The sequence below is a fragment of the Squalius cephalus genome (genome assembly GCF_949319135.1).
Source record: "Squalius cephalus genome assembly, chromosome: 10".
In the NCBI taxonomy this organism is placed as follows: domain Eukaryota; kingdom Metazoa; phylum Chordata; class Actinopteri; order Cypriniformes; family Leuciscidae; genus Squalius; species Squalius cephalus.
Window position 1 is genome coordinate 26973257 of NC_137131.1, and position 17182 is coordinate 26990438.

Genomic DNA, 17182 nt, shown 5'->3' on the forward strand with positions numbered 1-17182 from the left:
GTAACTCGCATATGATCGCCACCTATGGGTTGTTGAATATGTATTATGTTATGTATGTTTCCCTTCCAGGTAACCCAACACTGACTGCACAACCGATTCATTTTAATTGTTAATTAATTTTGTAAATCTAGCTTAGTTAACATATTTATATTCTAAAGTTTATATATAATTATATTTATTAAATTATTGTGGTATATCACTTTCTTGACAAGGTAACGCAAGGTATCATTATAAAAATGTACATTAAAAAAAAAATTAAAAAAATAATATACATTTGTGAGCGTGCCAAGCCCGCGAAACCTGGCAGCGGGCATATATAAGAAGGGGTTGTGACCACCGCGCGCAGAACCCGGTTTTCATTCCAAGTGGACATCCATATTCAACTACATTTCTGAGGTAAAGTACTTTTTACTTAACCGATGTAGGTAAATTACTTTTAAAACATACAAACCCCATACAAAGGTAAATGACACTTAAAACTTTGAAGAAAGTAAATAATAAAATCTAATTATAGCACATAGGCTACTGTAGGCCCCTACTCAGGGTATACAGATAAGTAAGTAAGATAAATAACGGCCGCTTTCACCTAATAAACATTTTTAATTGTCACAAAATGTATTAACTGTGTTTTCCAGTAAATGTACCACTACTTTTCACATAAACAATGGTTTTCCGGTTGTTTTCCCGTCCGCTATAAATGCCGTTACGTCTGTGACGTCATTTGGGATAGAGAAAATCCGCTCATATTGAAATTTACTTTTTTGAGTTTTTTTTTTTTTTTGTCTGTGATGTTATCGTTACTGTAAAATAAATCAATTATACAATTATTAATAATACTATCTTTACGTTGTATGGAAAGCGCGTTATTGTGGCTTGGCTGCGAGCGCGTGAGCGCTGGTGGTGTACGCGCAGCGCTCACGCGCTTGCAGCCAAGCCTATGAGAGCGAGAGACGTGCATGGCTTATAAAGATGAGGTCAGATTTGCCATCCGTCTGTCTGTCATATTATTAATACCACTACATCTAATAATATTTATAAATATAAACATTGTTAAATAAATATTGTTTTATTAATAACAATAATTATTATTGTATTTTATTAATAATACATTAATAATAATATTTTATTTAAATTATTATTGTCACCGTGTTAATAATATTATTATTTTCTTTTTTTCAGTATATATTGCAGTCTGATTATTGTAAGTGATAAATCTAGCAGTCATCCAGATTAGTCAAAAATCATTGCATTAATTCGTACAGATATCTCTCTCTCATATTCAGACATGTTTCTTCTTTCTCTTCCCTTTCCTTGTGTCAACAGCAGCTACAACACCCCCAAAGGCTCTTTTAAGAGCCCTAGCACACAGCGACTTTGTATTTTGTAAGTATGTTTTGAATGCCTACCAGATATTTAAGTTATAAGTCAGATACTGGCCTGACTCATATAGATTTCATGATTCAATTTGATTCACAAGCTCATGCAGTTTCTGATCTCTTTTTCGATTCATGATACAAATGCATTCACCTAAACCAACCCAATGATTATCTTTTTTTATTTATTAGATTTTACATCGTTCCTCCTGCCCTCCTCCATTATCATACATCAGAGTCACCAGTAATGCCTTTACAAATTAAACGGATATCTTAGAAAACAATCTACTGTAGCATTATTTCCGATTTAAAATGTTCACAATGATCATTAATGAATAAACAATCCATGTCAATTCATACAGTATGCAGTGTCTGACTACTAATGTTTTTGTTTTTTTAAACTTTGTTTATGTGTCATCAGCAGCACCCCAACTCTCAACTACTGTCAACCCAACAACTCTTTTGGCATCTTTGGCTTTTTTTCTTGTGAGTATATTTTTTGACTGAGTATCAGATACTTTTAGTATTTGTATTTAGTTCAAACAGATACATCATGCAGCAATAATAATTTGTCTTAAGGATTTAAATAACTTGTTTTTTATAATTATAGTATATTATTATATTATACAATTTTATATACATATTCATTTTTTTTATTCAAAAATTAATTAATTTAATTAATTAGCAATAAATCATATTGATGTTTATTTGATTTTATTTACTGATTTTTAAACAAATATTTGCAATAGGCTTGCCACGATATAATACCGGTTATGAGGAACAAAATCGACAGAGATGGGAGCAAGTAACGCATGTTAAAGTCAAAACAAAAGTCCTTACTATCAAGTCTCAAGTCCCAGTGTACAAAAAATGCAGTTCCTGCTAAGGATCAAGTCAAGTCACAGTACCAATAAGTTTGCGGGCACTTCCGAGCTTATGTTTGTTTATATTATTTAATGTGCTTATTTTGCTTGCAATTTTGCAAATGAAAGGTTTGTTGTATTCTTCATACAGCACTAAATAAGTGTCTTTATACAATTAAAATAATGTATATTGTGGGAAATACACTTGTCCCTTCATTTTATGTCTAAACGTCTGGAAACTTGACCTATGTCTTCAATATTGGGATATAAAAAAGTTACATATTTAATTATAATCGTCACACAACTTTATCCGTAAACATGTTTTATTAAACTGTATTGTCAGTACCCTACATTAAAAATTAATTCAGGCTTTTGTTTGTCATTAAAAATAATGGAGACCGATTAAAAAAAAGTTTTACAAGTGATTTCTTATACTTTTGCTCCATCTAATGGACAAAATGAGTACTATAGACTTAATACGGCTAATAGTTTGTAATTATAATTATTATAATATTGCTGTTAGCCCAAACAGAACAAAACAAGTTGAGATAAATAAAGATATTAAATATAAAAATTTAATAAAAAATGATTGGCAGCATTTTTAATCTAATCTTTTGGATATATATCAGGTACAGTACATGCGTGTTTTTTCTCTAAAAAAAAGACAAACAAAGGAAAAAGGTTTGACATTAATTGCACTGAACTACACAATATTAACAATTATTTTTATCTATCTCTTATTTTTGTTTTTCAGGAGCATTTTCCAAAATCATCATTTTTATCAAACAATAACAATATACCTGTACATATAAATCTTTATATAACCAAATACATAATATATAATACTGACAATAACACACACATACCACAATGTCTTACTGGACTAAAAGGAGAAAGACTATGGCCAGTGTACAAGAGATAGAAAGAGATATTTTAGATGAATACAAAACACAAACTGAAAACACTGAGGAATCTGTTCATGGTCACAAATGTCAAGACTCTGAAAGTATAGATCTCACATCTTCTTGTAATATAGTTTCCTCTCTTTTGTCCCCACATGAGAACTCATGTGATCTGGAAAAAAACACAGATGCTGATTTCTTCTGTGATTCTGACAATCTCTCTGATCCTGGTAGTATCCAATCAAATGAATCTGATAGCAGTAGCAACAATTCACTTAATCAGTTGCAAACTAAACTGCAAACATGGGCAGCATCTTTTTTCATCCCTCTAGTAGCTCTAACAGCACTATTGGCAATCCTAAGATCAGAATTTCCTGATTTGCCCAAGGATGCAAGGACTCTTCTTGGTACACAGACAAAGGTACCCGTAGTAAAGATTTGCAATGGTGAATATTACCATTTTGGACTGGTAAATGGCTTGCAAAACATATTAGGTAGGATCTCCAATATTGCTGAAAATTTAAAAACTCTTGCTTTGCAGTTTAACATTGATGGCATCCCCCTGTTTAAAAGCTCCAGAACACAATTTTGGCCAATTCTTGCAACAGTTGACTGTGATGAAACACGATCTCCATTTGTAGTTGGTTTGTTCTGTGGCAGTAGTAAACCGAGCTCACTCAGGGAGTATTTGAAAGATTTTATTGCCGAATTAAAATTTGTTTTGCAAGAAGGCATTGTAAAGAATGGTACTCATTTTAAAGTTGTTGTCTCCTCCTTTATTTGCGATGCCCCTGCACGAGCATTCATCAAAAATGTCAAGTCTCACAATGGCTATTTTGGTTGTGACAAATGTTCCCAGACTGGAGTATGGTCTAATAAAATGACATATCCTGAAACAGATGCTCCACTGCGTACTGACATGGATTATGAAATGATGACAAATGAAGAACACCATTTGAACAGTAGTTTAAGCCCTTTACACGAACTAGTAAAAATGGTAACCCAATTCCCGTTAGACTACATGCACACCTGCTGTCTTGGAGTAATGAGGAGGTTAATTCAAATGTGGATGAAAGGGAAAAAGCTTAGAACAAGGTTGTCATCACAGCGTATAGCAGAGATTTCTGACAGACTTGTTGCTCTCCGTTCTTTTATGCCTCAAGAGTTTGCCAGGAAACCTCGTTCTTTGACAGATGTGGATAGATGGAAGGCCACAGAGTTCCGCCAGTTCATGATATACACTGGTCCCGTTGTGTTAAAAGGATGTGTTGAATCCGCAATTTATGACAACTTTCTTCTCTTTTCTATTGGCATGTTTCTGCTGCTTAGTCCCGGCCTCTCTGATTCAATGATTGAATTTGCTAAAAAGGCTCTGTTGTCATTTGTAACACATTACATCAGATTGTATGGCACAGACGAAGTAGTTTTCAATGTCCACCAGGTTATCCATCTTGCAGACGAGTATAAAGCATTCGGCCCTCTTGATAATATAGCGGCATTTCCATATGAAAATTACCTGGGTGAACTGAAACGATTGGTTAGAAAACCAGATTGTCCTTTACAGCAGGTTGTCAAAAGACTTTCAGAAATGCTTCCAAAAGAATCTCATCAATCTAATCTGTCATCAAGTTCAAAAGAGCTAAAAAAGGTGCATTTCTCAGATTTTGTTTTGTCACCCAAACAAGGAGACAACTGTATCAAAATCGACACAGACATAGCCATAATTAAGGATATAATCAAACAGAATGAAAGCGTTCATGTAGTGTGTCAGAGGTTCCAAAAAACAGAATCATTTTACACTTATCCATGCGACTCCTCTGCACTTGGATGTTATAGAGTCTCTGTCTTGCAAGAAAAGACTGAAATAGTACCTTTGTCCAGTGTAAAACACAAGTACGTACTTCTTCCTGAAAATGATAATGGGTTTTTTGCAATACCCCTTCTCCATTGCAGATAGTGTTTGTTCAGCAGAGTGAGCACAGATGTAGTGTCAGGCTTTTGGAAATTATTTTAAATTTAAATAAACATAAAATATTGAAAAAGTTGAAATAAATCCTATAGGGTTATAGGATTCTATCATCATTTACTCACTCTCATGCTCCAAACCCATACGACTTTTGTTCATCTTCATAACACATATTAAGATATTTTTTTAACGAAATCTGAGAGATTTGGGTCACTCCATTGACAGTCCAGATAACCAAATCTTTCTAGATCCAAAAATGTCATAACATAGATTACACCTCTCAATTCAATTTGTGTTTGTAAAAGTAACTTCAAACACACTGGAACAATCCTCATTGGTGGGTTACGCACAAATACAAGCACTTGGGTGTATGCAATGCACTGTACATCTGTTTTAATCAATGTCTATTATGGCTAAATTAAATCTGTCCATCATATATAGCATTTAAGTCTTTTCAGAAGACTTAGATTAAACCTCTTGATTCATACTGATTCGTTTTTAATAGTACGATGACATTTTTTGATCTAGAAAGTTTTGGTTATCTGTACTGTCATTGGAGTGACCAAAATCTCTCAAATTTCATTAAAAAATATCTAAATATGTGTTTCTAAGATGAAAGTGAGTAAATCATGACAAGATTTTCGGGTAAACCCTTTGAAAGTTTGTTGAGGTGAGGTGACATTGTGAGAGAAGGGAATATCACTCATTTTCTTCCTGCTCATTAAAATAAAAAGATACTTTAATTTAACACACCCACTCTTTCTGTTATTTTCACTGCATACAAATAAGTACATTGCATTACATACAAATAAATTAATTCATGCCTGACTTACTCCACTGTGATTGGTATGGGTAAGGGAGCTGAACACGCAGCAACCCAGAACTAATCACAGCTGGGGTCAACATTTCTCAAATTTCTTATCTTTCCCAGACAATAATGGATAAAGTGAATCAGTATACATTAATAGAATTTCCTGACAAAAGCACAGATGTTGTCCCAGACAATTGGCTTTTTGGACAAAAGTGCTACTGGCCAAAATACACTCAAGAAAAATTAAAGGTGGCAGTAAAGAGACAAGAGCCTGTACAAGCTGGATGGAAACTATTTGAGCCTGTGCGATTGCTTAAAAAGTGTGGTAAGAATGTTTTTCTTTTTTTTTATATTATTTATTTTATTATCTCAATGCACTGATAACTATACATGCTTTGCTCAATCGTATATATTATTTATATCTATATTACTAGAAACACTAGAAAAAGCACAGAAGATGCTTAAAAAGTATGTGGACTGTGATATCCACACGTCGGAAATAACTTCTGACGAAGAGGGCCATAATGAAAGAATAAAAAGAAAGAAAAGGTAATTTAAGGTTTAATGATAATAAATATCAAAGACTTTTATAGGTGTTGTCGGTAACGCTTTAGATTACAGCCCGGAAAGTACTGCGGAATTAAGACAAATTTACAGCGTATATACTTACTTTATAGGTCCACTATAATTACCGAAAGTTACATTGTAAAATCGCTTTAATTACGCAGTACTTTCCGGGCTGTAATCTAAAGCGTTACCGTGTTGTCTTATTGAGAAATAATTTTACTGTTTCCCTTTACAGGCCTAATCCACGCTTCCTAAACTTCACAGAGAATGATTCTGACCAGGATGTTAATGCACCAAAAAAATCACGGCTCCCAGCTGCCCCCGTAATTGACATTCCAGGTATTATGGAAGTCTAATTAAACTGTTTTTGTAGTTAATTTTAAGAAAAAACTCTTCATGATCATATGTCCCTGAATTTCAAGGCGATTCAAATCTTTAAAAAAAAAAAAAAAAAAACTTTAAAAGTAAATTCCCATTGAATTTAATTTGAAATGCACTGAACCTGTCATAAAATTGGATGGACATATACAGTATATATGGGTTTGTGAAATGGAGCGGCCTTACGGGATGCTGGTCAGGGGCTGTAGCCGACACTGGATGCTGGTCAGGGGCTGTAGCCGACACTGGATGCTGGTCAGGGGCTGTAGCCGACACTGGATGCTGGTCAGGGGCTGTAGCCGACACTGGATGCTGGTCAGGGGCTGTAGCCGACACTGGATGCTGGTCAGGGGCTGTAGCCGACACTGGATGCTGGTCAGGGGCTGTAGCCGACACTGGATGCTGGTCAGGGGCTGTAGCCGACACTGGATGCTGGTCAGGGGCTGTAGCCGACACTGGATGCTGGTCAGGGGCTGTAGCCGACACTGGATGCTGGTCAGGGGCTGTAGCGGTCACTGGATGCTGGTCAGGGGCTGTAGCCGACACTGGATGCTGGTCAGGGGCTGGAGCCCCTGTAAAAAACTCACAGTAAATGATGAGCAGCTCAGCATAGTCTATATATTGGGCCAGAGAAAACTGTATTCTTTTCTCAGGCATCCTTGAACGAACGGTTAATTTAACCCGTTTCGAAGTGTCCTTAACAGCAACATCATTGAAATCCACTAATTGAGAAAGTTCACAAAAGTCCGCCTTTATTGATTATCAAACATGACTGAATGAATTCAAAGCACACAATTGTATTACGCAAAACCCTGCTGTTAATTTAACTTGATCATAATTATTTCAGAAAGTCACATGATCTTTGAGACCAGTCCAGCTGTCTCAAGCCTCTATTCACTAGGTATGTGTTGCAATGTTATTCTTTAAAAAAAATGTTTTGCCTCTTTTACATTGTATCACAGCTGTTATAATTGCACTTCCAGATCCACAAATCCTGTAATATCCTTTTAGAAATTTATTTAGTCTATAAATAAACTGCACATTTTTCTCAGAAAATCCACACAGGGTACACCAGGGCGGACACCAGGGATCACACCAAAACACGAACACCGAAGCACACCTGGACACACACTACGGCGGACACCAGGGATCACACCAAAACACACACAACGTAGGACTCCTGGGGACACACTACGACAGACACCAGGGATCACACCAAAACACGAACAACGTAGGACTCCTGGGGACACACTACGACAGACACCAGGGATCACACCAAAACACGAACAACGGAGGACACCTGGGCACACACTACGACGGACACCAGGGATCACACCAAAACACGAACAACGGAGGACACCTGGGCACACACTACGGCGGACACCAAGACGCAAACCACGGAGCACACCGGGGCACACTGACTGAACTGGTCAATGGTAATGATCAAAGCTATTTTTTCTATTTTGAAAACAGTTATTTGAAACTTTTTATTAGACCATTAAGTTTCCTAGGGGGGAGATTTATGTTGATTTTATGTTCTTTCTTAATTTTGGAAGACATTATTCTTTTAGGTGGGACTTACAGGCTAAATGTAGGCTACTTATTCACTATAAATGTTGACATCCATCCTAACTTTTCCTGCAATGTCACTTTTTTTTTTAAAGAGAGATACATGAACCACAACTCCAGTCCGACTGTCTCAGACATCTTTTCAGGTGATTCTTCAAACTGCTAACCTCTTTAAGACTAATTGTTTTACAGGTGAGTTTTAAGTGTATGAAAAAAACTGTTGTGTTGTTTTCTTCAGAAAATCCAAGTAGAGCACAACAAACACAGAATGAACATACCAACGGTAATAAATCAAAAACAAAAATTCCATTCCAATTTAAACAGTAAACCTGTTCTGCTGATGGTGATTATTAATGAACTAGTAGAGTTTCTCTCTCTTAATACAAATAAAGTATTAATATATTTATTTACTTTATTTGTAGAGTTGTCTCCTTTCAAGAGGAATGTGTTAAAAGCTCTCCTGGAAATTAAGGCAGAGCTGAAAGAGCAGAGGGCAATGATCCAAAAATTACAGGGAGTCCCTCTACCTCAACCAGAAATAGGATGCAGCTTAGGTTTACCTTTACAGTCTCTAGAAGATTTTGATGCTTTGGAGAGGTTGGACGAGACAGAAAAAAACAGATTGGTAAATCTTGTAATGCAATTACACTTAACCTACGCTGTTTGGGAAATATGGAATTTGATTTAATATCCAGGTCTTGATAAGTATGGAAAAAAGAAAACAAAGATTATTGTTTCCAGACGATTGCCCATATTCAGTTTTCATTAAAACAGAAACCATTAGAGATGACTGTACTATACCAAACATAATGCTGAAAATAATGCTGTAGAAACATTTACACTGATATGGTTACTGTAGACTTTGTCAGTTTGAACGAGTCAGGCCATTCTCTGTTGATCTCTCACCTATAGAACTTCACTGGATGTTTTAATTTTTTGGCACCAATCTGAGTAAATGCTAGAGACACTTGTCTGTAAAAATCCCAGGAAATCCACAGAAATAGAAATACTCAAACTAGCATTTGACACCGGAAGCAATCATTTATGTTTGCAAAAAAACAAAACACACACACACAAACACACACACGCACGCACGCACACACGCACACACACACACACACAAACACAGTCTAGAGTCTGTGGATGGAAATACTTTGATGAGAGATTCACAGAGAATGGCAAAAAAAATTGGGAAATGGGAATTAATGTGAACACTGATCTCTTTTTTATTAGTTTTTCCAGCTGTCACTTCTGGGTGGTCATAAACTGGAAGACACAGTAAGGAAAATGTTGAGCCACATTTTGACAAACAATCTGGCTTCATCATTTAACTGGGCAGGACGTGGACAAAAGAGGAGCTTCGAGACCTCAAATCTCTCGAAGATAATGTTCCGTAAGTAATAGACTAACTACTAAAAGAGCTTTTCACACTATCTTTGTTTAACAGTTTTGCCAAATCATTTAGGAAACTCCCCTGCAGTCAATAATTGTATCTCTTAAAACTCATCTTTGATCACCAAAAAGAAAAGGCAAAAGTCAAAGCCCTATGCTGCAATGCGAGTTTAATTTTGTTCCATAATGTTTCAGGTGCATTGAGAAGTACAGCACAAGGTAAAGAGGCTTCCAAGGCAGACTTTTCTGAGGCAGTCAAAAAATGGTTGCGTTACGCTCCAGACAGAGATGGTGGCAGTGGCAGAAGATCATCTGTTATTTAATTGTTAATTTTTTTGTGTCAATCTAAATTAATTACAGTTATTATTATATAGTATATAGTATTGTTATATAGTTTAGGTAATAATTTGTGTATCTAATATCTGTAATTACGGTGACGCATTGCTGCCACTTACATAATATTATTTTTTCCCCTCAATTATGTCGTAATAACGAGATCTTATGTCGTTTTAACGACATCTTTTCTCGTAATAACGAGATCTTATGTCGTTAAAACGACATCTTTTTCTCGTAATAACGAGATGTTATGTCATTAAAACGACATCTTTTTCTCGTAATAACGAGATGTTATGTCGTTAAAACGACATCTTTTTCTCGTAATAACGAGATGTTATGTCGTTAAAACGACATCTTTTTTTGCCCTTTTTTTGCCCTTATAAGGACATGTGTAGTCATGTACAAAATATGCATTTATCCACATAAAATTGATCACACGTTCAAAAAGCTTAAGCAAATAGTAGCAGCCCCCAATCATGCAAAATTAATCAATAAGGCCCTTTTTTGAAAATATATTTTAAATAGGCCTATAAGTTTTTTTATATATATATTATATAAGATTTATTTTTGTTAATAGGCTATATCTTCATTCATTACCTAGAGATATAATTAACCAAAAAGTAGTCAAAACACATCTAACAGAAAATTTTACAACATTGTGTTCTTATTTTGTTTAATTAACGAAATGTCAATCTTCGTCTTTATAACAGAAGATACAATACAATACAAAAATCTTCTAGATACAGCCTACAATCTTCACATGTATAACGGATTGTCACCTTAAACAGTCCTTTGTGTGGTGGAATAAGCAATGATATATATAAATATATGGTTAGTATCTTAATTTAAATTTAAATTTTATTTTATTATTTTATTAGTTTATTAATTATGCTAACTCAACTAATTAAATGTGAAGAGCTGGATACTAGTTACTAATGAAATAATGTCAGATATTAAATGTAGGCTATTGATTAGAGTTGCCATAGACTAAAGGATTTTTCTAGACTAGTAGTCATTCATTTAAGCAATTAGAACTAATCGCACGTTTATATTCAATGCTGGGTGCATGTACGCTATAGCCTATATTCCGCGCTCAAGCGCATGCATAAAACTTGCCGCAAAGCGCCGGCAAAAGTATGCTAATGATATGATAAATGTATCTGAAAAAAAAATAACGAAGCATTTTAATTGTTTATTAATGAACTATTATTTTCTAAATCAGTGTAGGCTGCCTGCATACGTATCTCCATACATCTCCGCTGTAATGTATGAGCCTTTCATACGGACAGGATTACATAATCAGATGGTAGTCTATAGCCTACCGTATATGCTTTCGATTGGATTTTTTTTCGTTGGTGGACATTTTTTTGTATAAACTTTATAGTTATATTTCTCATGTTTGTGACTGTGAGGCTTGTCTATACACTGTTTTCCAGTTCATTTTTGAGGCGCGCTCCAATTCACAGAGATCATGAAAGCGTGCCCTGTTCGTTTTATTTTATTTTACAAAAGCACACCGTTTTCTTGTTGTTGTGAGTTTACCCAAATAAAAGTAGTTGCGACTTATGTATTATTATTTTCTGTATGACCAGAAATGGAGTATTTTAAGTTGTTTCCACTGTTGATGGGAAAATGCGAGTGATGCCACCGGCGCCTCCATCCATGTCATATTGCGCGCTCCACACTCCGCACAAACACTTGGATATGCGCTTCATAACAGCAAACATTTATCTAGGTTAACGTTAGAGCGAGCGGCCATGCCAGACGGATAATCCTCTTCATATTTAACTAATCAAATTCTGTTGCATTTTATTGCGCCAGTTTGAAAAGGGCGGCTGAAACACTTAGCCTATACAGATAAATGCCCAACGCTGGTGTTTTTCTTTAAACAAATTCGTTTAGGCTTTAAAATAAATATTGTTTATGGGCTAATTAATGCCACAATAATTTGTTTATTTTATTGGCTACTTGTATTTTTCATTTTTGTTTTGCATTGAATACCATTGAATATTTGCATTGAATGCATTGAATATTTGCTGTGCACCGCAATGCCATCCTCCCATAGAAAGACACGTTAAGAGCCACCTATTTTCTTTATAATAAAGGGTTTCTGTGGAAGGACAACATATTCTTTATTACTGAAGCTTTTTCTTTATTATAAGGGTGTATTATTCCATTAAAAAAGTACTGTTTATAAGGTGACAATCCGTTATACATCTTGAAGATTTTTGTATTGTATTGTAGGCTATCTTCTGTTATAAAGACGAAGATTGACATTTCGTTAATTAAACAAAATAAGAACACAATGTTGTAAAAAATAAACAACTTAGGCTATGTTCTGTTAGATGTGTTTTGACTACTTTTTGTTTAATTATATCTCTATGTAATGAAGATGAAGATATAGCCTATTAACAAAAATAAATCTTATTAGGCCTATATAATATATCATATTAAAAAAAACATATAAAATATAAAAAAGCCTATATAAAATATATTTTCAAAAAAGGGCCTCATTGATTAATTTCATGATTGGGGGCTGCTACTATTTGCTTAAGCTTTTTGAACGTGTGATAAAGGCGCGATAGGCTGTCAATTTTATGTGGATAAAGGCATATTTTGTACATGACTACACATGTCCTTATAAGGGCAAAAAAGATGTCGTTTTAACGACATAACATCTCGTTATTACGAGAAAAATATGTCGTTTTAACGACATAAGATCTCGTTATTACGAGAAAAAGATGTCGTTTTAACGACATAAGATCTCGTTATTACGAGAAAAGATGTCGTTTTAACGACATAAGATCTCGTTATTACGAGAAAAAGATGTCGTTTTAACGACATAAGATCTCGTTATTACGACATAATTGGGGGAAAAAAATAATATGTATGTGGCAGCAATGCGTCACCGTATGTAATAACTAATCTGTATAGGCCAACATGTTTCTCAATTGTTAAAATACTGATAAATTGTGTATACTTTGAGTTGTTAAATTAATTATAAGTATATTATATGTTTATTGAAATTATATTAAAAATATTATATGTAATATTACAGTATAACACTCTTGGCTTTTTACTGAAATATTTAAGGTTTAAACATTTTTAAATTACCCCAGGCTGTTTCAGTGAGAAAAGTTCTATAGGGTAAATAATCAACTAAATGAGGTAGGCTACAAATATAATGTTACATTGCTTGTAGTTATAATTGTTTGAACTATTATGCTAACAGATATTGTGGTCAACAATATATTTTATTTATTCATTTTATTTCTCTAGGTCTATTTTTAGGTATTTGCCAGCAATGAGACTGACACCATACAGCAGAGTTATTCGTTCCACTTAAAGGTATTTATGCATGCATGTATATCTATACTTGTTTACTTATTAATGCTAAATGGTTCAGGGGCTCAACAACTTTAGGCATGCAAGTTTTTTTTAAACAAAAATCTCATTTTAACCCACTACCTATTATACATGCATAGCAGCAAATATAAATAACGACAAAAGCAATAGCCTACTTTGTGTGAAAAAACAACAACTTTTCAACCATTGTGGTTTACCTGACCGTTTTTTCTTTGTGAGGAAAAACTGTGTCTTTGTACTTTGCAGGATTTATAGGTTGATTATATCTCAAAAGCTCATCACTCACTTGACCAGTGGATTTGGATTTCAGCCGTGCAGGTCGTAGGAATAGACGAGATGGTGGAAGACAACTGAGAGTTCGTAGGAAGCGTCATAGGAAGCATAGGAACTCGAACTTGAGGTAGGCTATTCTAGACAAAACATACACATTTTTTTTAAACAAAAATCTCATTTTAACCCACTACATATTATACATGCATAGCAGCAAATATAAATAACGACAAAAGCAATAGCCTACTTTGTGTGAAAAAACAACAACTTTTCAACCGTTGTGGTTTACCTGACCGTTTTTTCTTTGTGAGGAAAAACTGTGTCTTTGTACTTTGCAGGATTTATAGGTTGATTATATCTCGAAAGCTCATCACTCACTTGACCAGTGGATTTGGATTTCAGCCGTGCAGGTCGTAGGAATAGACGAGATGGTGGAAGACAACTGAGAGTTCGTAGGAAGCGTCATAGGAAGCATAGGAACTCGAACTTGAGGTAGGCTATTCTAGACAAAACATACACATTTTTTTTAAACAAAAATCTCATTTTAACCCACTACATATTATACATGCATAGCAGCAAATATAAATAACGACAAAAGCAATAGCCTACTTTGTGTGAAAAAACAACAACTTTTCAACCGTTGTGGTTTACCTGACCGTTTTTTCTTTGTGAGGAAAAACTGTGTCTTTGTACTTTGCAGGATTTATAGGTTGATTATATCTCGAAAGCTCATCACTCACTTGACCAGTGGATTTGGATTTCAGCCGTGCAGGTCGTAGGAATAGACGAGATGGTGGAAGACAACTGAGAGTTCGTAGGAAGCGTCATAGGAAGCATAGGAACTCGAACTTGAGGTAGGCTATTCTAGACAAAACATACACGCTGATTGGTCGTTCTTAAATGAGCGCGGGCTGAATGAACCAATGACGCTTATCTATTTTTATTTTATTTGATATTCTCCAGCTGAATGCAGATCTCCAGATGCTGACCTGGAACTACAGATGTAGCCTACTACTGTACACCACACCAACCTCTCTGCTTTTGCAGATGGCTTATTACTATCATGTTAAGGTATTATAATAGCAAAACTGAGCACCTGTGACAGTTTTTTTTTTTTTTTTTTTTTTGGAATTGCAAACTTTTTTCTCTTTTTGTCTCCAACAACACAAGTTACACCTTTTTGGACAAATTTTGCATATATAGATTGCTTGGAATACAAACAATATTGCATGTCCGATTGAAATGCGAAAAGATTTAGCAAGTGTGAACTGCAAAAAAAACAAAAACAAAAATACATTAAATACGAATTTTACAAATCCGTTTGTGGTTCCTACTCGAATCGCATTTCTCAAAATCTTCTGAGTCTGACTGCTCTGGCCTTAGCTCTCTACGTGCAAGATTACGGAAATCCCAAAAATGCACTTAACATTAACGCGCGAGAACACTACGTGCTACTTAAGAGTCGCTGTCCATTTGCGAAGTCCTGAAAATGATATAATCGTATCCGTGAACGTTTAACCTAATAATCGTCATCAGATGTGTATTAGCAATCAAGACAAGTGTATATAAAGCACTACATGATTTACTATTACTCCAGAGCACTCGTAGATCTACGATGATTTACGATGATTTTGCGAAACAGACATATTAGTAATATATTAAAGGATTAGTTCAGTTTCAAATAAAAAATTCCTGACAATTTACTCACCCCCATGTCATCCAAGATGTCCATGTCTTTCTTTCAAGGTTTTTGAGGAAAACATTACAGGATTTCTCACCATATAATGGAGCAAATGTTATACCACGTACTGGACATTGAAGTACGCCACCCACGTACTAAGTATTTATTCACGTGAAATTTCTCGGTACTAACAACACATATGAGATCATTAAACGACAAATTAAACCCAATGTACTAATCGATTGCTGTACACGGTATTTAATTATTATTTGTTATTTAACACATATATCTACAAACTCCACTGTCAACGGTTTTGCTATAATAATACATCATAGGCTATAATACTGTATGTAATTATAAATGTCAAGGACATTTTGTACATTGAATTGCATTTGGTTGAGGCTTAGAAAGAATGCCTGAATGTGGAATGTCTGTGTATTTTGAGTGTAAATGCTTTTTTCTATATTACTCTTAGGGTTTGTATACAGAAGATTTAAAAATGTATTTGTAAATGTATATTTTGTATAAATAATAAAGCAATGTTAACTGAATGTGACGTGTGTTTAATAAATGATTACCTATACAGACTAATTTATCAAATAAGTGATAGATTTTTAAAACAAGTAGAAAATGTGTTTATAATAACGCAATTTACACAATTGAAATCAACATCCTTTTAACGTTAGGTAAGCAAACCAATTAGATCGATTTTATGTTGATTCTATAACGTAATTTCAACAACTTGAAATCAACATCGTTTCAACGTTAGGAAAGCAAACCAATTGCGTTGATTTTCCGTTAGTTTTGAATGGCGTGTCTGACGTTGATTCAACGTTAATTCGATGAGCAAAGTGATGCCGGATCAACGTCGGAGATCAACGTTGTTTCGATGTCACGAGAAACGTCGTTTCCACGTTGATTCAATGTCAGTTTGCTATCTGGGTTACTGCCCCCTGCTGTCATTTCATCATACTACTCCCTAATATTGTTATAAAATTCATATTTAGACTTTATAAAATCATTATTTTAACATTTACAATCACATTTTGTCAAAACTCATCTATTGAGTATTACTATTGACAATTGTGTTACACTGAGATATGGAAATGGACGAAAGTAAATGAATGAAATGAAACGAAAGTAACGGCATTTAAGCCACGCCCCCGAATACAAATTCATTCATAACTCGAAAACGGAAAGTCGTTGCGCGCTCAAATTTTGATGGTGAGGACCTCTCCGGGCTCTTGATCGAAACGTGTCGTCGCGGGCCTCGGTAGCGCGCCCCCCGCGTATCGCGAATCCGCGGGACCCCCGATTTTGAACGGCCATTACTCCCGACCCAGACCACCCCGAACATTGTATGAGAGCTCGTTGGAAAGGGCGCGTCCTTGGCTAGCTTCGATTCAAATGTGGTGTTATTTGCCCTGGGCATTCCAGAGATAATAGCCCGAACAGATATGCCTTATAACAATCATAACTCCCAGCCCCAATCGCCCAAAAACACGTTGATGGTCTCATTCAACAGGGCTCCTCAAGCACTATCTATGCTCTGAGTTTCAGAATTTTTCGCCTTTTGGTTCCTGAGATATAAGTAAAAAAACAAATTCCCATTCATTCATTCAAACACTTCAACTGTAAAATGTAAGCTATAATACCACTGTTGTCCACTAGAGGGAGCAGCAGGATTACGCATGATCTTTTAATTAGC

General features: G+C 35.1%; 1 protein-coding gene across 5 annotated transcripts; it reads left to right on the top strand.

The window, feature by feature from the left end:
- The first annotated feature begins 4861 nt into the window (after nucleotides 1-4861).
- LOC307166402 (uncharacterized protein) lies at nucleotides 4862-16265 on the top strand. 5 transcript variants are annotated; one of them, XM_079884732.1, is made up of 5 exons: nucleotides 7239-7761; nucleotides 7913-8296; nucleotides 8525-8575; nucleotides 8668-13505; nucleotides 13770-16265. In XM_079884732.1, exons 1-4 carry the CDS (start codon nucleotides 7716-7718, stop codon nucleotides 8754-8756), a joined length of 570 nt encoding a protein of 189 aa, XP_079740858.1. In that variant the 5' UTR covers nucleotides 7239-7715; the 3' UTR covers nucleotides 8757-13505; nucleotides 13770-16265. The 5 variants fall into 5 exon arrangements, 1 of the variants encoding a protein (XP_079740858.1); XR_013822622.1 differs by having other exon boundaries at nucleotides 4862-13505; nucleotides 13770-14285; nucleotides 14494-14647; nucleotides 14757-16265; XR_013822621.1 differs by having other exon boundaries at nucleotides 4862-13505; nucleotides 13770-14647; nucleotides 14757-16265.
- The last annotated feature ends 917 nt before the right edge of the window (nucleotides 16266-17182 follow it).

What these genes read in the sequence shown, in the direction of transcription:
- LOC307166402 (XM_079884732.1), top strand. Translation starts at nt 7,716, where the DNA reads ATGATCTTTGAGACCAGTCCAGCTGTCTCAAGCCTCTATTCACTAG. An exon ending in ACTGACTGAACTGGTCAATG is followed by an intron (nt 8,297 to 8,524) that starts GTAATGATCAAA and finishes TTTTTTTTAAAG; the next exon opens with AGAGATACATGAACCACAAC. An exon ending in TGTCTCAGACATCTTTTCAG is followed by an intron (nt 8,576 to 8,667) that starts GTGATTCTTCAA and finishes TGTTTTCTTCAG; the next exon opens with AAAATCCAAGTAGAGCACAA.